This window comes from Charadrius vociferus, unplaced genomic scaffold (assembly GCF_000708025.1).
Source record: "Charadrius vociferus isolate BGI_N301 unplaced genomic scaffold, ASM70802v2 scaffold147, whole genome shotgun sequence".
NCBI lineage: Eukaryota > Metazoa > Chordata > Aves > Charadriiformes > Charadriidae > Charadrius > Charadrius vociferus.
In genome coordinates this window covers 6793767-6817641 of record NW_009649570.1, presented here as the reverse complement: position 1 = coordinate 6817641, position 23875 = coordinate 6793767, and the positions used below count along the sequence as shown (strand labels likewise).

The 23875-nt window shown below is 39.1% G+C and overlaps 1 protein-coding gene across 1 annotated transcript; it reads left to right on the top strand.

Moving 5' to 3' along the window:
* Positions 1 to 1285: 1285 nt before the first annotated feature.
* On the top strand, positions 1286 to 22611 carry CCNYL1 (cyclin Y-like 1). Its single transcript, XM_009890244.1, has 10 exons — positions 1286 to 1313; positions 1605 to 1679; positions 3765 to 3799; positions 5439 to 5539; positions 7056 to 7091; positions 7795 to 7846; positions 10963 to 11082; positions 13167 to 13333; positions 17869 to 18031; positions 20853 to 22611. The coding sequence occupies exons 1-10, from the start codon at positions 1286 to 1288 to the stop codon at positions 20967 to 20969; spliced, it is 894 nt and encodes a 297-aa protein (XP_009888546.1). The 3' UTR covers positions 20970 to 22611.
* Positions 22612 to 23875: the final 1264 nt, after the last annotated feature.

The following is a 23875-nucleotide window of genomic DNA, read 5'->3' as shown; positions in this document are numbered from 1 at the left end:
ATCTGTTCACTGTGTGCCATGAATGAGCACAGTAAGGTGAAAATCAAAATACTGGTTTTATAAGTTAGCTTTTAAAAACTGCTCAAGATCGTCTGCTTTCATAGCTGACTCTGGCCTTTTTTGAGAGGGGGGGAAATTCCCGATTGAACAATCCTTGTGTTCCTAAGTAGACGTTGGCTCCCTTACTTACACAGTAGAGATTCAGAATTACAGTGGTCTGTATCCTGGACCAGTGTCAGAGCAATAATGTTGGACTAAGATCAGTGATGTTGTAAGCCAAGTACTTGGAAAGCATCCAGGTCTGGATACCAATGTTGTGTACCAGTGGGAATCTGGAATGAGAAGTCTTGGGGACACACGTACTTTTGCAATTACGTTCGCTCGCTGACGCATGAGGGCTGTGGCTGTGCTATGGGTTAGGTGCAGTAGCACAAAACATTCACATAGTTAAGACTTCCAGCACCAAGACAGTTTGTGCATACTTTGGCTGCTATTTAACCAGAGTTCTGTTGGTTGAGGGCATAAAAAGCTCTTAAGATTTTTTTTTTTTTTTTCATTGAAAGTTGATGGTGATTCTTAGATGACTTTGTTTCTTATGGGTGTGGCAACTGCATTGGCCTAGCACCTTGAAACACTAACGTGCAAGTTTGCAAACTTGCATGCTTTTATGGTTAGCGTGGCCTAAGTAGCACACAGGACGATCAGAATGACAAATGCAAATGGATGAGCATTTGCTTTTTCCAGGATGTACAGGATCACAGTACTAGATTATTCTGTTTATATGTTCACATAAGTCAGTGTGGCTGTAATGTGACTTCCTCAGAACAGCTGTTTCTTCTGTCAAAGCTAATGCAGCTCAAAATTTCATCATGATGTTTAGAGTTTCATCAACAAACTTTTTAGTGATCACTCCCTTCTTAATCTAAGGGAGTAATATATCCTCATCTAATGTCATCACTGGTTCATTGTGGCCAAGTATTAAAGTAATCATTTTGTTCTTCAATAATTATATACATTTTCTGTACAGGGTTTTACCTGATCCAAAAGAACAGAGTAGTGCAAGATCCATGTTTTGATATTTGCCAGCACTGTAAAAGTTACTTACTAGGTTCTTTTCTAAGACCATAGAGATTGTTTCCTGCTGTATTGGCTACTTAAAGCTTAGCATGAAAGATCAAAAGATCAGCAGTGGTTTGTTTTGTTTTGTTTTTTAAATTATGCTTTTGCTAAAATTCTAGCTTTCTGCCCTCTACTGAGCACAGGCTCCACATCCAGCTACCCCAACATGCAGGGGCACATACTGACTTTTGAAGGTGGGTATTGCTTTCTGAGGTCTCCCTCCAGATTTTGTTTTGGTGGAAACCATAAGCTACTTCAGAGCTTCATGGCAGTAGGATTAGTCCACCAGCTATTTTTCAGAGGTGAAAATGTCAGATTTTTATTTATCTTGGCAAAAGTAAGGTTTTGCTTTAGAGAGACAGCCCATTCTATGTGTTTCTGATCTTGTCTCCATCACTGTGCTTGAGCATTTTAAGGCTCGGTAGGAATTGTTACAGTAATCATCTTCTGTTAAAGGTCTCTCTTTTTTGTCCTTTCTGTTTCAGATTTAGCCTTGGAATCTAATCCATCTGATCATCCCAGAGCAAGCACAATTTTCCTGAGCAAGTCTCAAACAGATGGTAAGCTTTTTTTTTTTTCCAATTTAAAAAAAGGTGGGAGAAAACCTGGAAAAATAACTGCCTATATTAATTATACAGCTCATCCTAGTAGTCTGAAGGAGCAAGGCTTTCTTCACAAGTGTAATCCAAGTTCAAGCAGTGGTGTTTGGGTTTTTTTTATGACCAAAGACTGTTTTAAAAATTGCTTTAAATTAAAAAAAAAAAGGGGCAGTTTTCTGTAAGGAACAATAAGTTTAAGTCTATATCCGTTACTTTTGAATATGTTGTTTTATACTGTTTGAATAGTTTCAGTAGCATAATTATTCTTGAATCCTGGTTTTAATTACATGGTTGTGTTGGGATTTTCAGTTTCATTGTAGATCCCTTGTTTACTTAATAAAGTCAATTTTGAACAATTACTACAGTTCGTGCATTCCAAAATGCTCTCAAACAGTCGAGGCATTTCCATATTGCACAAATAAAAAAGAATTCTGACAATAGTAAATTTTGAAGTTACAATTAAAAAGGAGTTTAAGATGTTCTTTTAAAAATGCTTCTGAAGCACTGTTTTTTCTAAGACAGTGTTGCACTTGAGATTGGATGTGTTGATTGAAAGCTGTAGTGTGTCTTCTACCTTGGCATAGCTTTGTCACAGAAAAGTAGAATTATTTTGACAGGTCTGTCATTTGCAGTCCTGCTATTCAGAGTCTTATGGCAAGTAGTAAAATTGTCAGTTGTTTCAACTTCGCAATGCTCTGATAATCTGTGAGCAGTGGAAACAAGGACTAGCGTGATTCTCCAGAAGAGATGATACCAAGGAAATGAAGACTGCTTCAAACAGAGGATCTGACCTGCACATTTCAAACGCCTCTTAGATGACTGCTGCTTAAGTTGCAATTAGCAAGTTGACACAGTTCTTCAACGTTGTGGTGCAGCTTCACTGTGCAGCCTTTCAGCCTTGCTGCAAATAATGTTCAAACTACATGAACATCCTTGTTAGGGGTAGTGTTGTTTTTAAACATGATTTGGTATTCTTCAAATTTAATGTATTGAAATGTATACACTTGTGTTCATGTAGAAAAATGGTGTTCTAGGTGAGATAATAATTATTAAACTATTCTCTGAAGTTTGTATTAGTTGGATGAATTGATTGTAATTTTATAGACAAGTCAGGCTGAGGAATTTCTTTTCTAATTTCACTGGATTTTCTTTAGTTAACTTTCCGTAGAACTAGGAGAATTAATATCCATAAGTTCCCTCTCACTGAGATGTTACCAGGATTATGACTTGATTTATGCAAAAAGACGAAAAAAATGTGGATACTCTCTTCCAATTGTTAATTTTTCTAAATATGTTAGAGGATGTGTCCTGCTAACAGGTGGTAATGATCTGAGGTCAGAACTTGGGAGAAGTTATCCGTCCAGGCTGGTCACATTTGTATAGCCTTCTGCATGTGTGCAACTCTCAGCTCTCCTTTAACAGCACTGTTTTACTGCTGCTGTTATAGCTGGAAGTTAAACCTTACAGTCTTTTTTGAAAGGCTTACACAGTTTAAAATGATCAAATAACATGGTTGCAGTTATATAAACTGCCTATAAATAGGCATAGCTTGTGCCAGTGTCCTGTGTAGTGAAATACCTTTTTACTTTCTGCTGTCAATAGAGAGAAAGAGAACATGTATGTAATGTTGGGCACCTTCTTTCTTGTGTGTCTTTGGCAGGTTTGGCGTGTGATGTTTTTATATCCGTTTGCTGAGTGGTTGCTGTTGGATGTTTTACATTGTCTACTTGAGCTATCGGAAATCATACAATTTTTCATGGTGCATAGCATCTTTTCAAAGCTGAGATGTTTCTCCCTTAGTTTCATGGGTAGAAGTAGTTGCTAAATGTACCTGTGGATAGTTAGAAGTAGTATGTAGTTTACTAGCTTGATAAAACTCAGTACTTTTTCCTCAAACTGTTTTTCCAGACACTTAAAGTCAAATTTGAAACTTCTAATACTTATGTACTTCAGACGACTAGGTTAATAGAATGACTTTATTGAATGTAAATTGAAATTGTATTTTAGAAAACTTTCAGTTCACATTCTTTCTCCCTCTTTCTGTAGTGCGAGAGAAGAGGAAGAGTAACCACATCAATCATGTAAGTAAAACAAATTCTTAGTGTGCTATATAGATAATATAAGCATATTGGGACAAAGACAAATTCAAGAAACAACTGTAGTAATTTTAGGTATATAGTCCTACACATGTTCCAAATCCTCCTTAGCAAGATAAAACCGAATTATCTTTGTCTTTAAAAAATACACAAACAGGCACGGTATCACAGAGCATAGAATGGCTGATTTCAAAAAAATAAGAATGGAATTTTTGTATCAGTCTTGAGCATTTCAGAATAGTAAAGGAGCAAATATAAGTTAAACTGCCTACATTGTTGGTTTTTTTAAACAGAAATAAAACTGGAATAATTTCTTAGCTGAGATGACAAGTCTTAAATGGCTTGTTTGAGCTTTCACTCCAGGACTTACTGTAAGAAATGTATCCACCATGAAAAGCGAATTATGAACAAACATTACAATCAGCATCATAAACAAATGATAATCCATTAGTTAAGCTTCTTCCGCAAATATTAGTTATTTTTGACACTTCACTTAGCAAAAAAAAAAAACAAAAACCCAAACATACAAAAAAGATGCAATGTCATTAATAAGTGGGTAAAAAATTATTAACTAGTAAAGCTAAGAATAGAAGTTATTAATGCAGCTTAAAAATACTGTTTAGCAGAAGTGTCTACTGGTAAGTTACTGGTAAGATAATGATATTTCAAGTCTGTGGTATTTAGTATGATTATGTGGGGTGCCCTGAAGAGGGGAGTTTACCATAGGACAAACTTCAGCTGGAATGGGAGATTTCCAGGCAGCCATTGAGTTATAAAGGGTGCCACCATTTTCAGATGGAAGACTTTCAAGTTTTTAGACAAGATGTTTAAAAAGACTCTGGCAAAAACTAATGAATCTTGAATTGCTTGATTAAAAATCCTCCCTCAATTATGATGTCCTAGCTCTAGTGCAAGGCATTCTCTAAAAATGCTCAGGGAAGCCTCGCTTAGTGTTTTACAGCAAGATTTCTTACTCTATAAAATCTATATGATTAGGATAGATGATGGAACATATTGTTAGCTCTAAATAATAGAAGTAAGGGTAATAGTAGTACTTTATTTCCAGATTCCAGATATTAAACAAGACATGACTGAAGTGAGCAATGTCAGGAAGAAGTTTCTTTTTTTCTAAAATATAACATGACAAAACCCTAAATGCAACTGTCTTTACAGGGAATGATACTGGATAACCAGAAAATGTAAAGGTATAGGATATAAAAGAAGGGAGAAGATGATTATGGAGTCACAGGGAAATCTAATAAAGTAAGTTGAAGAGGGAAGACTAAGACCTGAACTGGCAAGAATAGAGTGAAGGAGAACTGAGAAAATCAGAGGACTTGCTGCTTTAGCTGCAGCTATTTCTGCTGAAAATTATTTACATAAAAAAATCATGTTGTATATTACAAGGGATGATTTATAAACTATCTTACACAAAGGGTATCCTCAGGAACTTAATGGCTATAGGTTAGCTTACATAGCAGGAGCAATCAACTACAAAGACCTCCTCTGCAGTAACTACTTGAGGTGTAAAGCCAGTATTCAGTGTGGTAAACCAAAGCTTACAGACTCTCTTCTTGAGTGTATTTATCTTTTTTTTTTTTTTTTTTTTCTCCCCCCCTCCAAGGTTTCTCCTGGGCAACTTACAAAAAAATACAGCTCATGCTCAACAATATTTATAGATGACAGCACCGTCAGCCAACCTAACCTTAGAAGCACAATAAAGTGGTAAGAACCATTTGTCATCAACAAGGGGCTGAGTAGCATTGCAAGGTTTATTTGGGATTTTGTGGTGGTCTTGTCTGTTCCAAAGCCAGTCTCACACTTGGATGAGAGAAGCACAGTACTGCTTATTCAGGTTGGTCATGGAACTGGTGTAGAGGTCTGGTTAATTATGACTGCTGAAGTGAGCAGAATGTACTAAGAGAACTAATATACTGTTGTATTTCAAAGTAGTTATCATTGTGCACTTGAGAATCTGGGGCAGTGCAGAAGTGTGTCAGCGTTTTCAGTTTAAATGTGTGTGTTGGGGGTGGGGAGCTCAGTCTTCCCATTGAAAGCCAAATCCAGAAACTCTTGATCTGGGAAAACTTGAAACAGATTTTCTATGGGGTGGCAGGAAAAGTTTGTAGGACTCTGTTTGCTACTTGCCAGTGGTCTTAGTCTGCCCTCTAGTTGTGGATAACAGGATGTTGCTGGCTTTGGTTTTAGTTGTAGCCGTTCTACTTTGTCTTCATATATTTGTTATTTCAGGTAGGTGAGTTTGATAATTAATTAGTCGTCTTGGTTCTCCAGTGGAAATGGCTGTTTGACCTAATGTTCTGGGTACCACAGAGACAGTTCTTGGTGCATAGATGATACCAGCTAAGAATTGAGAACAGTGGTTTAATGTGCTTGAAGGGAAAGTAAGGCCAAGTAGCTTCAGGCCCAGAAGGCTTTACTGTATTAACACTTAGTAGACTTTGAAAATGTTCAAGTTGATTTGTCGCTTTCAAATTTGGTTTCAAACAGAGGTATCTAGCGTGTCACACCTCCCTCCTTTTCTAGAGGGGAAAAAAAAAAAAACCTAAAAGATGGTGCTTGTGCCATTTTGAAGTGGTGTATGTCTGGCAACAGATCAGAGCTTCCCTGTGACAGATTCCTGTGATGGCAGTGCTTGGGTTGTCACTGCCAGTAAAATGTCTGAAATTTGGCCACAGTAGATGAGTGTCAATATTAAATTTATTGCCTCACTTGACTCAGCAGAGACCGAGATCTGTTCTGGTCCCCTTTTTGCATTATGCTAGCATAATATAATCTTTATTACTCTCTTTTTTTAAGACTGGTCCTAAATTAGACAGCCAGAGATACAGAGTTAAATCAGCAGCAGAATCTCTACAACAGTATATGTGACATCAAATAGAACTTTTATTATATTTAAGTTGTGAATAGTCCACATCTTCAATAAATGGCATTTAATCAGGCAATGAAAGTGTGTGTTTAAAATGTGGTATAATATTTATTTTGCGGTACAAACATCTGTACAATGAATATGAAAGTAGTTTGGCTTGCAAATTTGATTTGGCCGGTTTCTGTTCAGGCAGGTAAACATAAGAAATGAGACACAGAGTACTTGAGAATGTAAAGGGAAGCCAATACATAATAGATTCTGAACAGTTTGCCCTGAACAACAGCTTTTGCAGTGGAATAGTGTGCACAAAATGTGCTTTGTTAAGTCTTCCTTTTTTTTCTTTCTCTTTTTTAGTGTAACATTAGCAATATTCTACCATATAAAGAACAGGTGAGTGAACTTTTTTTTTTTTTCTGAAATATAACAACTTTCTTTTTGTGCCAGGAATATGGTCTTGGTCACTGCAGTAACAGCTAGTATAACTTAAAGGAGTTTAAAAATCTGGCACTTCATGCTGTATCTGCTTCCTCTTTGTACCCCCTCTTGAGCTGATATGGAAGGGTCAGTACCCATCCAATGATACATGCTTCATCGAGTATGAAGTATAAAAAGTCAAAACAGAGAGAGTGAGGGAAATACACTTAACTCACCAGAAATCAGCCTTTGGACTTGGTTTAGCTTTTCCTGAATACAGAAGTACAGATTAGTTTTGATGGGTGAAGGAACACTCTGTCCCCTGTACAAATAAACCTTATTATTATAGCTAGTTACAGCATATGCTTCAAAATTGCAGCTGCCTTTTTGAAATAAATGCTATTAATGAGACTTTCTGATTTTAAGGGAGAACTGTACTAAGCATAATATGAGAATACGGATAGCTATGCATTGTTTAGCTTCTTAAATATTCAGTTGTAAGATCCCATCATTAAATTTGCATCATTTGCAAAAATACAATATAACTCCATACCATATTCTAGGAAGAGCTGAACTATGTAATATGTCCCTTTATCCTCTTTAATAAATAATACTTATTAGTAGAGTATAACATTACCCATTAACTCTTGTGGCTAAAACAGAGATTTTTACTTTGTAGAGATTCTGACAGATCATTGGATATTTTTGATGAAAAATCTCATCCTCTCACAGTAAGTGTGACTTTTTGATCCTCTGAATGTGTATCAATATATTTTTAACATTTTGATTTGTATTATTTGTATAAGTCATAAAAATGGCTTTGTACCAGGTCAAGAGCAAATTGATCTTAAATTATATCTTCGTATATAAAACACCACAGTGTCCTCCAGACTTCTGATACCAGCTAGATCATGAACAGAATTGAGTCTCTCTAAATGTTGCAAAGTATGTTTGGTTTTCTGTGCTTTGTCTGAATGGTTAGTAGATAACTGCCTAACTTTTTAAATGACTGCAAACAGGAGAACATAATACATGAAGTATCATGCAAAGTAGGAGACAGTGAGCCTGGTCCTTAAAAAACCTGCAAGGCAAAATTTTAAAGCAGATATGCTTAATGCTGCTTGCAGTAACAGCTAGGGGCATTCAGCATGTGATTTTAATGTGACTGGTCCTAGTACACCCTTTAAGATGCAAAACCTCATAGTACAGGCAACCTCAGGAGTGGAGCATGTGCTTTTTGTGTCAAGTTTGAGAACTATTAGCTTAATGACTGTCCTACAGAACCACTTCATTTGCTTTTAATTTGAAATTAATTTAGCAGAGCTCTAGTGGCTTTAAAAATTCAGTTTGCTCTGGGACTTACCTGAGTGACTGCAACTTAATCTATATCGCAGATTTGGCTTATTAATAAATGATTAAATATTTTAAGTTTGCTAGAGTTTCATCCCTAAGTGACCCATTGTGCTAGGAATTGTACACTTGAATAAATACAACTCTTTACTCAGTAAAAATAATAAACTTCAGGAGAAGAGCTATATAGAAGACTTTTTATATGGACTGTGGCACTTCAAGAGAAAAGTCTTGTCCAAAACTCTTTTAGCTGCCTGAATCTGTAGTTTCACATGGAAAATTATTTATGTAGGATCAACTCCACTTCAGCGGGCAATTTATTTTCTTTATTTAGCAAACTGACATAGTTTGATCCTTTCATATAGCTTACCTCCTATTTAATGAGTATGAACAGAGGAAAATCATTGTGTCCTTTAGGGAGCACTTAAAGGTCTCTTCTATCTTACTGCAGTGTACAGACAGAAATATAGTAATGGCTGTATGTTATACTTCTGAGAGGAAACCTACAAATGACTTGTTAGTTTCTATAGCAATGGGGTTTTGGCCTGGTACCTACAGTTGCTTTAAAAAGGTTAATTAGCTGGAATAAATCTCTGAACAGCTTGTCCTCTAAAGATTCAGTCACAAGGAGTCAAAATCCTGACTCCGTTAACCCTCGTAGCAGAAGTAACAAACTTCAAGTTACCAGCATTGCAGTGCTTAGTCACAAATACCAGCCTCAGTCCTTTCCTTCTCAGTTCCAGTAAGCAAAAATGCACTTCCAGATGTGCTTTTGTACTGTTCATCGTGCAGGAATTATGCAAGGGGAGTCCAGCTCATGTTATTCCTAATGTGGCATGCTCACCTTGAAGTAACCTCCATTTGTTGGTGTATTAGAAGGCTGTGTGGAGAGTACAAAGTTAGAATAGAATAGACTGTTTCAGTTGGAAGGCACCTACAACGATCATCTAGTCCAACTGCCTGACCAATTCAGGGCTGACCAAGTTAAAGCAAGTTATTAAGGGCATTGTCCAAGTGCCTCTTAAACACTGAGAGGCTTGGGGAATCAACCACCTCCCTAGGAAGCCTGTTCCAGTGTATGACCACCCTCTTGGTAAAGAAATGCTTCCTAATGTCTAATCTAAACCTCCCCTGGTGCAGCTTTGAACCATTCCCACGTGTATTATCACTGGATACCAGGGAGAAGAGAGCATCTCCTCCACTTCCCCTCCTCAGGAAGCTGTAGACAGCAATGAGGTTGCACCCTCAGTTTCCTCTTCTCCAAGCTAGACAAGCCCAAAGTCCTTAGCTGCTCCTTATAGGATATGCCTTCCAGCCCTTTCACCAGCTTTGTTGTCCTCTTCTGGATATGTTCCAAGGACCTTCACCTCCTTCTTAAATTGTGGGGCCCGGAACTCACACAGCGGTGTGAGGCCGCACCAATGCTGAATACAGTGGGACAATCACCTCTTTTGACCGGCTGGTTATACTGTGCACCCCAGGACGCGGTTTGCCCTCTTGGTTGTCAGGACACACTGCTGACTCATACTGAGCATGCAAGTTAACTTACCTCTTCATTTTTCTTGCCATTGTTATCTGGCTATTTTAAACTACAAAACCACATGAAAATGGTTGCTGCTTTGCTTACCTTATGACTGCTTGTTTAATGTCAAGCAGCTACGCTGTCCTCATCTGGTATCTTTATTGTACTATAGGTCTAACTGGGACTGTAGATAGAAACCTATTAAGTATCAGTCTTGTAGAACCAGTGTGTAAAGTTGGAGCTCTTAAAGTTTCATCCTTCCAGGAAGAGCGATGAGTATCAGAACATCTGGGGAGACAGGATCAGAATTCCTAAACACTCATTTTAGGAGTGCTTTTACAGACTGTTTATTTTCAAGCTTTTCTTCTCCGTTGTATTTAGAAACAGTTTCGCATCGTGTCAAAATTAAATCTGTTTGTTTATTAGCTTTGTTGTCTTTCTGGAATCTCTCAAGAACAGTCCTATGAATACAGTGTAAGTTACCTTCCAGTTCCACCTGTGACAGAATTCTTGAAATGTGTTCTTCAGCTTCTCCTCAGCTGGAAGGAGAATGTTGTGAAGTCTCTTAATTTTGCCTTAAGTGCCAGTGTTTCCCTGGTGTGTATATATCTGTGATTTTTCTTGCAGGGAGAAACCTTTTTTATTTTTTTAATCTCTTTTAACCTGTAAAATGTTCTCTAGACAATAGTTAGAACCTATAATAATGATGGTAGTTCATGCCGTTTCCTGTTAGCCTTACAGATCAAAAAAGTGTTCAAAACAAAGATATCAGCTAAAGCTATTGTATTTTGTTTGGAATATTCATAATACTGCAAGGCTGCTTGCTGCTTTCTTTCAGTATATGATTCTGTTGTGTCTCTGTGACAGGAAGAGTTGTATATACTTCTACTCTGTGAGAAGAAAAAAGCATGTGTGGCTGTTCTTCAAAGTTAGTATTAAGACAGATTTTCAGTAATTCAGAGAACTTTCTTTCAGCGAGAAGAAGTTCCAGATGACTACTACAAGCATGACCCTGATCACAAGCACATCTACCGGTTTGTTCGGACACTTTTCAGCGCTGCACAGCTGACAGCTGAATGTGCAATAGTGACACTGGTAAGAGATGCCTGATTACTGAAACTTGAGCTTTTGGAAGACTTTTTTTTTTTTTTTTTTTTTCCCTCTCCACTCAATGAGTGAACTGGGCTGAACTGACATATAAATAGTTACAGTATCTCATGAAACCTTGTTAATAATGAAAACACTGTACAATTAAACTCAGTAGAGAAGATTTCTAAGTAGTCACAGAAGTGGTTAAGTAAAAAGAAACTTACTTTTTCTGTGTATGAATATGTAATGCTTAATTACTTGTCCAATCAAACATTGTTTGTTTCATAATATAAAACTTATTGAAGAAGCTTGAGAAAGGCAGAACAGTGGGATATCATGACAAGTGGGGTATATAAGTTCAGTCACAAAGACATCTTTTATTTCAGTTGTGTGGAGGGGAAAGTGGAAATTTGGAGTTCATGTTAACCAGAACAGTGCAAGTAACACCACATAAGAGTTTGAGGATCAATACTGCAGGAGCTCCAGGAGATGAACTTTCTCATTATTATGTCCTTCAATCACTACCACCTTTGTATCAATTCTTTTTTTTATTAAACCAAAGAGGCTACAAGTTTTTTCTGCAGGTGACATGCAGGTACTTAGAACTTAATAACAATAGTAAGAAAATAGTCTCATGACAGTTTGTTGTTTGATTTCAGAAAGCAAGATGGATATAAAAAATTGATGATAGCGATGACTTTTTTTTTTATACGCAAATACATATATGTATGCATATATATATATGAAGGGAAAGAAAAAACACAACCTATATAATTGCTGCATTAGACAGTCTCTGAAACTGCACTTTGCATACTAGACTTCAGTCTTCATTGTGGCTTCCTTCTGAAAAACATTCTGAAAGGAGAACAGAAGGGAACTGTCGCCAAAAAACAATGTGGCAATTAAGCAAACTCAGCTTGAAGGATTCTCTTTAATAAGGAAATAAGTAATTAAAACGGCCCAGATAGATAGAGCTATTGAAACTCTGAAAGTAGTTTGAGGTTTTTGCTTTTCCAAAGACGTGCGAGCAATTTTGACTGAATAGGATGATAGCTAACCCTGGGCAATCTAGCCAGCTGAAGTATTTACAAAAAACAGAAATTGAGTTAGTTTTTAAAGCGGATTTTACCACTAGATGGCTCTGTTATTATAGGAACACCTTTGGTCCACTTGAAGGCTATAAGCAAAGGATGGGAAGAAAGCATGGGGAGACCCTAGTAATAAAGATTGATCCTGACCTTAGACCCATACAACAGCTTTCTGCATCCACTATTTTTATCTGAGGTTTCGTTAGGACCTTGGACTTTGGTTTTAATGTTCTATTCCCTAAACTATATTCAAATTTGAAAGTGCAAATTACTTAGTAGCTGAACCGTTATAGGAGTGAGAAATAGTAGAAAACTTTTAAGGACGGGACTGATTCAACATCTTGGGGCTGATTTGAGATTACATGGGAGGAATGAGTAAAAGAGCAAGATGTATCTTTAGACTTGGGTACTTTTCACTAAGCAGTTGGTGATGTAGATGAAAGCAGAGGATGACGTTGTAGGTAAAGGATTGCAGTCTGTTCTTTACAGGGTGAAGTAGAAATGGCACCATAACTCCTTTCATTGTGGAAAGATAGCAATTAATGCTTCTTCGTCCCATGACTAGAGATCATGGTGCAGGCTTTAGCACTTCCTGTTAAGCTACAAGTGCTGAACCTTACCTGTGATGAAAGGCTACTGTGATGTTGAGTGATTTATTATCCCAGATAGGCCCTAATGAGAACCTGTCGGTGACTGCGTGACTTGGTGATGGAAAGAACTCTAGCAGTGTCTCCCTGAAACAGCAGTACTCATTGCTGAAAACTGATTCTTCAGTAACTTTATTGTATACCTTGGTGGTCCAGGTTTTGTGTTATAATAAAATGGAACCTGTAACTCCTGAAAGATTGGATTCTAAAGTGTAAGTAGTGATCACTAGTACTTATTTTGGCATACTTAATGGTAATGGGATAAAATAGTTGTATTGGACTGGCATGCTTGCTGCTCAGAACTCAGCTCCAGGTCTTAATTTCACACATAAAACTTTTTTTTTTCTTTTTTTAGGTTTATTTGGAAAGGCTTTTAACCTATGCAGAGATTGACATATGCCCTAGTAACTGGAAGAGGATAGTCCTAGGAGCTATTCTGCTGGCTTCTAAAGTCTGGGATGATCAAGCTGTGTGGAATGTGGATTATTGCCAAATATTGAAGGACATTACTGTTGAAGACATGTAAGTTGCAAGGTTTGGCTAATCTGCAGCGGTGGGGTTTTTGGGTGCGTTTTGGGTTGGGTGGTTGTTTTTTTTTTTTGAATGGCAGTTTTTGTGATCATACTGAAAAAATGTGTCTCTGGTGCTGTGATATATGTACATGATGTATATCTGGTGTCTGGCCTCATTCCCTTTTTTAACCTAGGAAACTTTGGATAACCCTACTTTGAGACAAATTTGTATTAATATTTGTAGCGACTTGGGTGAGTAACTTCAGAGTTAGTTTTCTTTACCTTCTTTTCCCCAGTGATGAACCATGGGACTGGCTGCTTGTTTTCACTGATGTTTTTTTTTGGTTGTTTTTTTTTTTTTTGCATTGGTGTGTCTCTAAAGTGCCCAATTTATAGTCACATCAAAAGTAATTTTGAGTAGGAAAAAAAAATTTAACTAAGCTTGTTCCCTGCCTTTTCTGGTTTAGAATTTGAGAAATTGCAAGGTAAGCCATAACTTCTGACTTATGTGTCTGCTCTTGTATTCAGTGAAGGCCCAAATATCTCAAGGTCTGAATTCCTAGCCACTGCTGCTGGCTGACAGGTGTCATTTGTATTGGTATCTGTGGTTGAATGTGTTACATCCAGCTACTGCTATAGCTCATCCGCTTCGGGTGAGTTCTTAGACTTGCCTGCAATGCTGAGAATAAAATCCTCAATCTTACCACTACTTGTTTATTTAAGGCTGTTCCTTATATATATTCTTGTCTCAGATATAGATTTCAGTTTTTCAGAAATTTTGAATCTGCTGTCTTTTCTTGGTGTACTCCGTTTTAAGCCCTACAATTGCTGCAGTTTCACAGGGTGTTCATCCCTGTGGCTCCAGGCTCATACTATGGGCTGGAGGCCTGTCTATGCGGAGTGGATTTGTCTCATTAAATTTTCTGTTAAACTCTGTATCACAGAGTTCTGTCTCTCAGAGCTTTTAGATATCAACATCATTGTTTTAGTTCTATTTGCCAGCTTGTTCTCCTTTTTCCCTTATCACAGTGGTAGAAATGCTAGAAGGCTAGCTTAAAATCAGGCTTTCTGTCCTTAATAAACTTCATGACATATTTTATGTGTGTTTGAGTTTTATCACGCTGCTGTGCTGTAATTGAGCGTGTGTCCAGGCCTGTGTAGTAACAGTCAATTCTAGTACAGGAGCAGACTGAGATGGTAGATGTTTGCACACAGCACTGAGAGGCTGCCTATGTGAGAGTCTGTTCTTGCCCCAAGCTCTCTTCCCTCAATTCAGCCTAAAGCTTGTGTTTAAAATACAGTAAGTAATCATTTATCTGGGACTCTTTAGGAGGAGGAGGAATATCCAGTTTTCTTCCTTTTAGGTGGGGGGCAGCATTTCTAAAAATGGGGGAGTTGTCTGCACCAAAACATCTTTTGTCATTCAAGTTATTTCACATTGCAAACAGCAAAAGCAAACATAGTACCTTGTTTTGTCCATACCCCTTGCCTGGGAGTCTTTGTCTCCAAATACAGGCCTGTGCCAGCCCTGCTTTCAGGAAAGCATAATTAGTGATTTTATACAATGTACATCTTCACTCAACCTGGCTCAGAGTGCTCATCTATCTGAGGAACATACTTGAAGCGTTGCTGCAAATAACTCTGAGATGGCTGAAGTGGGGTCAGTGATGCTAGGAGTGCTGGAGTATACATCTTGCTCTTTTTGATGTCTCTTCTTCTAGCCCTATTTGGGACAAATCAAATTGATAGCACTGAAAATATCTGTAACAAGCAGGATGTTTATTCTCTATTGCCGATGCTGGGTCTCCTGAAATTGTCAGTACTTACATTTTCAAAGCAGTGATGGTGGTAAGGAAAATAGACTGAATTTAGGCTTATTTTTTCCTCCAATTTGAAGATGGGATTTTTGGAATCCCATCTCATTTGAAATGACTTAGACCTTTGAATTTAGGTATGGGCAGAAATTGTACAACCCCTTTCTGACAGTGGCGCAGGGATATACATCCCAGGCACCGCACTGCTGCAACTTGGCAGGCTTCACTGCTCCTCAGTTGGATAACATCACTATAAGCAGGACCTTAGAAAGCTGCTTAAAATACTCAGCAAAACTGAGTTTTGAGTTTATAAGTCTACTTTCAATTAATAGTTGGTACTATAGGTAATTGTCAGCTTTAGTAGTTCCAGTATTTTTTTTAACTAGTCATTTGATAGTGAGTATTTGGCGTTCTGAATACAAGTGTTACTGAGAGAAAACAATCGGCAAAGGATTTCAGGCATGGTTGCATTCTAATGTTGGAGATGGCTGGTGATGCTGCCGTAAAATCCATCCAAAACCCCAGCTAAAGATTGCTTGGCAGGACTCTACCAGGTATTGCTCCCTGGATGGGCCATTCCTGTGCAGTAAAGGCCTGTCTACAAGGACTGGTGGCAAGTTTTGTTTGTGAACTGACTGTGAATTTTCCTCTGGGCTCTATGTATCTAGAATGATCTCACTAAACCTGATGGATACTCTTGTTGAGACACTGCAAGCCAAGCATGTGAGTTACACCACTCTGGAAATGGGCAAAAGGATTTGTATTTGGTTTAGTTCACCTGTTATGCAAACTGGTGTGTGTACATATGTGTACCAGCCAGGCACCTCTTCTGAAGGCAGTGTAGGTGCAGCTCGTCCCCACCAAACACACTCTCCTTACTGCTTAAAGACGCTCGTTTGGGAGCCCCACCTCACAACTCTGTTAGCAGTGTGAGCTGTGTGGCTCTCGTAGAAACTTCTCCTGGGTTAAAGTTTGTTAAAGGATACATGATCCAGGCCTCACGACTGGCAGATGAGTTAACTTGCCTTAGCCTCTTCTTACTCAACATAGGTTAAATGTTCATCTTGCTTTTTCTATCACAAGCCCTTTCTTATCTGACCAAGGCAAGATGGCTTTTTACTGAAAGGGTTTTTCTTCTGTTTTTGGGGAGGTGTTTTGTTTTGTTTTACTTATTTCTAATGGGGAAAAAATCAAAGGAAATTAAATTGATATTTGGAAGTCATCCTTTGTCAAAACTTTCTTGCTTTGATGAGAGTGAATCCATAATCACTGAAAAATTAACTGTGCAGCTGCTAATCTTGCTATGATTGCTTGTAAGGGGACACATGCTGTTCATTCTTTTGGCTACATATATTTGTAAATAAGGCACAGAAAACACATGGGCATTATCCTTTCCCAGGTTTTAAACCACTGTTAATAGACTTGTTAATCCAATGAAGAATTGTATTTTTACACAATTAAAATGTATTAGCGTAGTGAGTACAAAAGGGGCAGTGAAGAGCATTTATTCACAGGGTAAATCAAGCTCTGATCAGCTGATCATCAAAACATTATCTGATTTACATTTCTATAGGCTTATGACCATATGAACAGGAAATTAATTTTGGCACTAGGTTCAATGATACTCAAGCCCACTATGCTAGGAACGAGCACAAAGCTGCTATTCATATTGAGACCCACCATCCAATACAGGACACAACCTGGATGATTCTTTGATTTATTTCCTTCCCTCTGATAGGTAAAACATCCATTTTAAAAGCTCCCAAAAAGCAAGATCAGCCTTGGCACTGAATTTGTACAACTTATCTTCTGGTGTGTTCACAGTTGGCCTATACAGCTGCTAAATTCTGTTGAGACAGGTCTGCTACCAGTAGGAGCAATCGTTGAGCTACTGTTGAACTTAATTGCTTGGTTTGGCTGCCACCAGTTTCTTTTAGGTTAATTTGTAAAACATTGTTTTTCCTCCGTAGAACATCTCTGATTTAGCTGACCACAGTACAGTAGCTGAAGCAGCCTTTTTCATGTCATGGCGCTCTCCCCACTTTCCTCCAAATATTCTGCCCAGTGAAAATAGACGAGTGAGTAAAAACTGGACAGTGCCCTTTGACATAGTACTTTGTTACCCTGCCTAATGCTATTGAGGAGAAAATTCCTTCTCCCACCTAATGCTGCTTATTTATTTATTTATTGGAGATGAATCCATGTTGCTTCAAGAGGCTTTTTTCTGTGAGATAATAGCAGCAGCTCTTCATAGATCCATTTGTTGCCGTGGTGATCTGCCTACTCCTTTTGTTAGTCCGCCTCTACTTCAATAAACCCCCTTCCTGTTATCAGCCTGGTGAAAATGTCTGCAAGTTCTTCAGAGCTAATAAACAGCATACATCATTCCTTTCATCTGATCACTATAGTGTGGGGCCGTACGAGAGTGAGAATGGCGCATGAATTGTACAGCTGCACTAATGGAACTCCGAAGAATGAACCTCCCCGGTCAGCCGAGCGAGTGCACGACAGGGCACTACCTTTCTGTCTGAGCCGGAGGTGCCAGGACTCAAAAGCTGCACCTTGTTTTGAGCACCAGTGAATGACCTGTCTCTCAAAACTAATAATGCAGAGCTCTCAATGACTGTTTCAAAGTTGCTGGTTTTAAAAACAAGCTTGAGGTCTCTTCAGTGTTTTCAGCCAGCTAAAACAATCTTTTTTCCTTTTGTCTTCTGTCCCTTACGCCTCCTAGGAACGAGATGGAAAGGCACTTCTTGGAGCTACTGCAGTTTAATATCAATGTTCCTGCCAGTGTTTACGCCAAATACTACTTCGATCTTCGCTCCCTAGCAGATGACAATAACCTGAGCTTTCTGCTGGAGCCTCTCAGTAAAGAGAGAGCACAGAAACTGGAGGTAATGGTCTGAGATTGGCTGAGCAGGGGACTCTGTCTGTATGTGTAGTAAGAGCATCTGTTGCTAATCATGTTAAGTGGCAGTTAGAAAAACTAAAAAGCTTTTAAATTAGTGTATTACAGGCTAATTTAACCCCTTTATAACTACAGTTAGCACTTCTAAAACCATGCCTAGGCTAAGCTAGTATTCTGAGGAAAGGAAAGGACAGAGATTACGGAAGTCTAGCAGATCGCAGAATAAAATGGGTGTTATTTCGGGAACCGTAGCTCAGCTAGGCTACTTAAGATTGAAAGGATTAGTGTCATATGTAATGGATTGTCTGTCCTTCCCTGGTCACAGTCTGTATTCCAAGCACCTAGAGACAGTCACACTCAGACCTTTCTAAATACTACCAGCTGAAGGTTTCCCACTGCATCCTACTGCACAGCTGCTTTTACATTTAGAGGAAGCAGTCTTACTGCTCTCATGGTTTAATAAACCATTTGTCTGGGGACAGCTGCAGAAATAATGTGTTTCTTTTCACAACTTTTAGAACCTCACCTTTCCAAAGAAATGATGCTCTAAGATAAACTTTTGGAATAGATGCTTCTTAGGAGTCCTTCAGAATGTCCAGAGGGTTGTAAATACAGATTGCTGGCCCTTTCTGCTCAATGGGAAAGGCTTCCCCTCTGTGAGTCCCCGCAGCCTTCTTTGGTATGAAGGCTCATTTTAAAAAACTTGAACTTTTGCAGAGTCAGTCTTCCTAGTTGTTGGAGATATGTAAGACATTTTGAAAATATCTAAATTACCTGGGTTCCCAGGCAAAATTTCTCGTTCTTTCATCTGTCCAGGTTTAATTGATGACTCTGCATGTTATTCTGTTGACCTTTCAACAAAGGCATTACTGCAGGCCCTGTGTACACTGATACCATAGCCCCTTTCAAAGAAGGGTGTGCTACGGTATTCTTGGCTTATATTGTTCTATTGTCTACCCCCAATAATTCTGCCAAGTGCCAGGTTTTTTTCTTTTGTCCCAGAAGTGTCTGAACTTTGGGAATAAGTGTGATCCCTCTGGGTCCTTTGGAATGATAGGTATGATATGCCTACGAATTCCTCTATTTAAAGTTAAGCAATGCAACTCTTCTGCTTTGTCTCACCCTTGTTACTCGCACTTTAAGCTAACACTGTCACTAATTGTAAATGTGGTTGTAGGGCAGTTCATATTCCACATGAAATTGTTTACTGAACTGCTCAGTGCCCAGGCATAAGTGGATGATTTACAGATTGTGAGCCTGTTTTGTTTCTTCTTTGCTAGCCTTTGGGGGCTTGGTATTTAGAACCAGAGTAATTTCCACTACAGTATGTGATTTGCCATAATGTACTTGTTAATGCATGTATATAGAAAATTTTGGGTTTTAATTCTAAAATGTGATAAATATTTAACCATTTTCTAAAATTTTTAATTCTACCTTTCGGTTAGAAGCACACGAGCAGTTGATAGGAGCCTGTATGAAGCAGTGCATTAGTATTCCAGGGACTGAAACCTGATTTACACCATATGGGCAACTGGGGCTAAATATGTCAACACAGGTTGCTTTATGATTGATGTGCTAGCATTAAAACAGGATAGAGAGTCTGGTCTTGTACCGGGAGCTCATGCAGCCAGTGTCTCAAAGAATGCCACTCTTGAGCCAAATGTATGCCTCCAGAAGGTCAGGAGAAATAAATGTAAATAATTATTTTAAAATACACTTAGAAGTTTATTCATGCTCAGAGTGCTTTTCACCTTTTGAACTTCCAGAACACTGGGCTATGCTGAATGGGTGCTGCCTTAAAGGGATGGTGTAGGCTTGTAGCTGATCGCAAGACTCTGAAAGTTCATCTGGTGATAGGTGGTAAATTATTAATGGAAGTAAATGTTCAGGACTGAAATTCAGCCTTTTATTACTAGTATCCTTATTTAGTTGCATTGATAATGCCTGAAGGCTCCAATCAGAAATAGGCCTTACAGGGGAGGACACGTGGTGTTTTCTGGACAATCGTGTTATTAGGATTTAAATAATTAGGGTTGTTACTGGAGTAGGTGCATCAGAATAAAGACTGCTTGACTGCCTAAATAAGCAGGGGAGAGGCAAGCCAATAAATGGGTGGAAAAGCAGTTAAATACTGTTTGTCCACATATGCTGATATTTAATAGCTCTATTAAAGTGTCATGTCTATTGCCGTGCCATCAAGCCGTGGGCTGCCCTCCCTTCTTGAACCTCTTCAGGAACCTGATCATGTGAGTGATCCCAGGAGAGTATCTTGGGGGAGAGGGTGTAGAGAAGGTAAAGGCAAAATGGGACATCCTAGTAGAACTTAGTTTCCTAGGCTCACTTGCACAGAGCAGAAACCTTTTCAGTTTGAACCTTTTCACTTATAGAAATGACTGTGTGCATTTTTGTACTGTTAAAAGTTTTTGTGCTGCTGCATGCACCAGACCCAGCTACTAGATGCAATTTTGCACGTAACTTCCACAAACTCTTAGTCTGAAATGGATCCAAGTTTTCCGTTAGATAGTGAGACTGCAAAAATAATGAAGATACTTGGATATGGAAACCACTTGCCTTCTTTACGTCTTAACTTTCTGATGGATAGGGCTCTTGTTAGCATGGGGACAGAGCCCTTTAGTATTTTCCCTCCAAAGTAGTTCTTATTTACCTTCATTCTAGGTAAAAAAGCTAGTAGCGTCACTGCTACAGAGTGCCTGCTCTGTTGGTATATCACACTTGTAAAAGCTTCCTTGAATGTTCAAACTTTTCTAATGTGTACTTTTCATTTTGTATCTGAACATGGTATCCAGGCTATCTCCCGGTTGTGCGAAGACAAATACAAAGACTTGTCAAAAGCTGCTATGAGACGATCTTTCAGTGCTGATAACTTAGTTGGTATCCGCCGTTCTAATGCCATCCTCTCCTGAGGAGAGAGAAAGGTGCAGCACCATGAACCAGCATCCATATGAATCGGAGGAATACCACCACTCCATGCACACAAGCCAGCGGTGATGGTGTCTTCCAGCAAGAGGAGGAGAGGAGGGTAAACTAGCCAGGGGAGCCCAGAGCTTGAGGAGCATACTTGGTGCAAAAGACAAGACCTTTGTCAAATCAACTCTCTTCTCCTAATGTATCCAGAGGTGCAAAAACAAACTTCTCTCCTTCTCTCCCCCACAGATGTTTGCTTACTATGTAGGCCTATAGCTGTGAACTCTTGAGGTTTTTAATAATAAGTAGTTTTAAATTTTAGAATTTAAACACTAACCACATGACTATAGTTACAATGTTCTTCCCTCCTCTCCCCTGTCCAGAGTCTCGCTGCATTTGTATTTCAGGTCGATGCAGTGTTAACAAAACCGAAACAACAAAACATGGGACTCGTAAAGTATAAAGCCACTCTGAAGCTGAAAACAGTAGCATAGACACGTGTTGAAGGCTTTTCCCTGGTTTGGCTACTAAAAGCTGCTATTATCGGTGATCTGTTCATAAGCAGGAAGCTGCCCAGCAGGAAGGAATTCCAACTCTGCACCCACAACTTCACTCCAGTAGAGATTGTCAGAAGACTTTGAATGTTATGACTGTGGGCAGAGATATGGGTTTATGTATTGTTAAAATGTATAGGGTCCATGCTGCATTTCTTGTGAATTATGGTGCTTCTCTCATTTTCTAATACTTATATTGCTCTGGAAGAGACGCAATCTGTATATTTTTCTGAGGCATTGAATGAGAAAGTTGGTCTGGAAACATCATCACCATCCCAAACAGTGTAGCAATCCAGTGGTGAATGGCGTGTGTGCAGCACTGCTTCTCTGAGTTCTACTGCAGATCTCTTGTGCTATATACAGTGGAGTTCCTAAAGCTGATATTGTGCATCCATCTGGCTCTCCTTGGGGTTTTGTTTCCCGGGAGGCATTTACATTCATAATGAGACAGTAATGAGTTTGAGAATCCTGGACTACCTAACAAGGTAGACTGAAAAATATTGTGTTCAATTGAGAATTATCAAAAAGCTTTCTATAAGACCCTCTTTTATTTTTTTTTCTGCGAAGTGAATTTTATCTTGTGCAACTTCTCTGGAGGCTTGGGTTTTGCTCTTTCTGAGACTTTGGAATGGAGCTTACTTTCAGGCTCTGAAACTGAACTCTAAACAGGATAAGTATTATTAGACTCTTCCTGTTACAAGTCTTTGTAGTATCTTCCCTTCTTGGATCCAAATAGATTCTAGGCGGTTTGTCCTAGGAGCAGATCTCCCTCCGAATGACACGGGTTTTGTGCACTTCCTCTTCCAGCCAAGGCCCAGAAACTTACACTGAATAGCAGGTCCATGTGCCTTTGAGAGTGGGGCTGGCTGAGTGTAACCATCAGTTTGGCTGCACTCAACTGTTAAAATGATGCATACAGCCTTTTGCGGTATGCAAATATGCCAGCCCCTGGCTCCCAAATCCATGGAACTTGGCACTTCAGGTATTGATCACAATTCAGTTTTGAAAATAATGCTACATCTTCAGGTGGTTTTCCTTTCTCATGTTTGTATTAAAAGAAAAGCTAATAAACTCTATTTTAAGTAAAGTTAAAGGTGAATTGTGTGTTCTGTACAGCTGTCTGATTTCATTCCCCCTCACAAGTATCTGGTGCTGTACAGCTTCTCTCAAGTAGGGGGAAAAAAAATAAAAATAAAAAAAAAAAAATCAGTGAGCTGTGAATGTCTGTGGAGCCGGCAGCAGAGGTCATTCAGCAACTACGAGCCACTTGGTTGGCAGCACGGGGCTGGGCCCTGGCAGCATGCTTCAGCTGAAGGCGTGGTAGAGTCTTCCATAGCTGCCTGGCTATTCCCACACGTCGTTTGGATTTAGAGTTTGGCTTGGGCTGCTCAAATAAATACTCACTGACAGCTTTTTTGCACTGAAATGGCCTTTAAGTAGGGCCAGTCTCTCTGGGGGTGATGTGATGTTTTTTAAGTCCTCCCTTGAGGAGCATTAAATTGGAAGCTACAGGTGACCAACTCCTGGATTGTCTTGTGACCTAATTGCTAAAGAGCTTTTCTTTCCTTAACACTGCCAGGTGCCTTCAACTTTGTGGGATAGGGCTGGATGCACTTTGCTGCGGGCTGGCACACGACTTCTGCAAATGCAGCCGTTCAGCTGTGAGGTGCTCAGCAGAAACTCAGGGCAGTCATTTACCTTTTTTGCCAAGTGAGATGGAGGCTCTCCCTGCTGATCTGGATGGCGGGTGAATGACAACTTGAGCTGACGGCTGCTTCCGCAATATATCCTGCAGGAGACTGCTGCTCCAAACTTAATTTTGCCTCAAACCTTAGCTGGCTTTAGGTTTAGTGTAGCATAGCCCAGAGCACATTGTCAATAGGGTTTTGATCTGTTCAGCTGATGCTAAACAGGGCTCCACAACAACTCAACTTCTGAAGAGAAGAAAAATAGCAATTCTGTTTAACATTCTGGTCCCCCTAAAAGAGTTAGATTCTGGAAAACACCGCTAGTGGGTTTCTCAGGTAAACAAGAAAAAGTAAACCATACAGCTCCCTTTTGCAGGGATGAGCAGTGATAGCTTTTCAGAAGGAATTACATTTAGGTGGTTGTGCTGGAAGATGAACTTGGGGAGGGAGGATACCCTGTAACTTTCACTATTCTTTATATTTCTCAAAAAGGCGAAATAAAACTTACAATCATAGTTAGACTACTGGAATTAGAGAGATCAGTACCTACCTTTGCTCCCAGGGGAAAGCAACCAGCTATGGGAGCAAGGTACCTTGTTTCTTTTAACGCAACAGCTGAATAATATTTAATCTATGTTGAGGCGACCTCTGCTTGCATTCAGT

Coding starts and splice junctions, on each gene's coding strand:
- CCNYL1 (XM_009890244.1), top strand. CDS start 1,286: ATGCAGGGGCACATACTGACTTTTGAAG. Junction 1,314..1,604: donor GCACATACTGACTTTTGAAG/GTGGGTATTGCT, acceptor TTTCTGTTTCAG/ATTTAGCCTTGGAATCTAAT. Junction 1,680..3,764: donor GAGCAAGTCTCAAACAGATG/GTAAGCTTTTTT, acceptor CTCTTTCTGTAG/TGCGAGAGAAGAGGAAGAGT.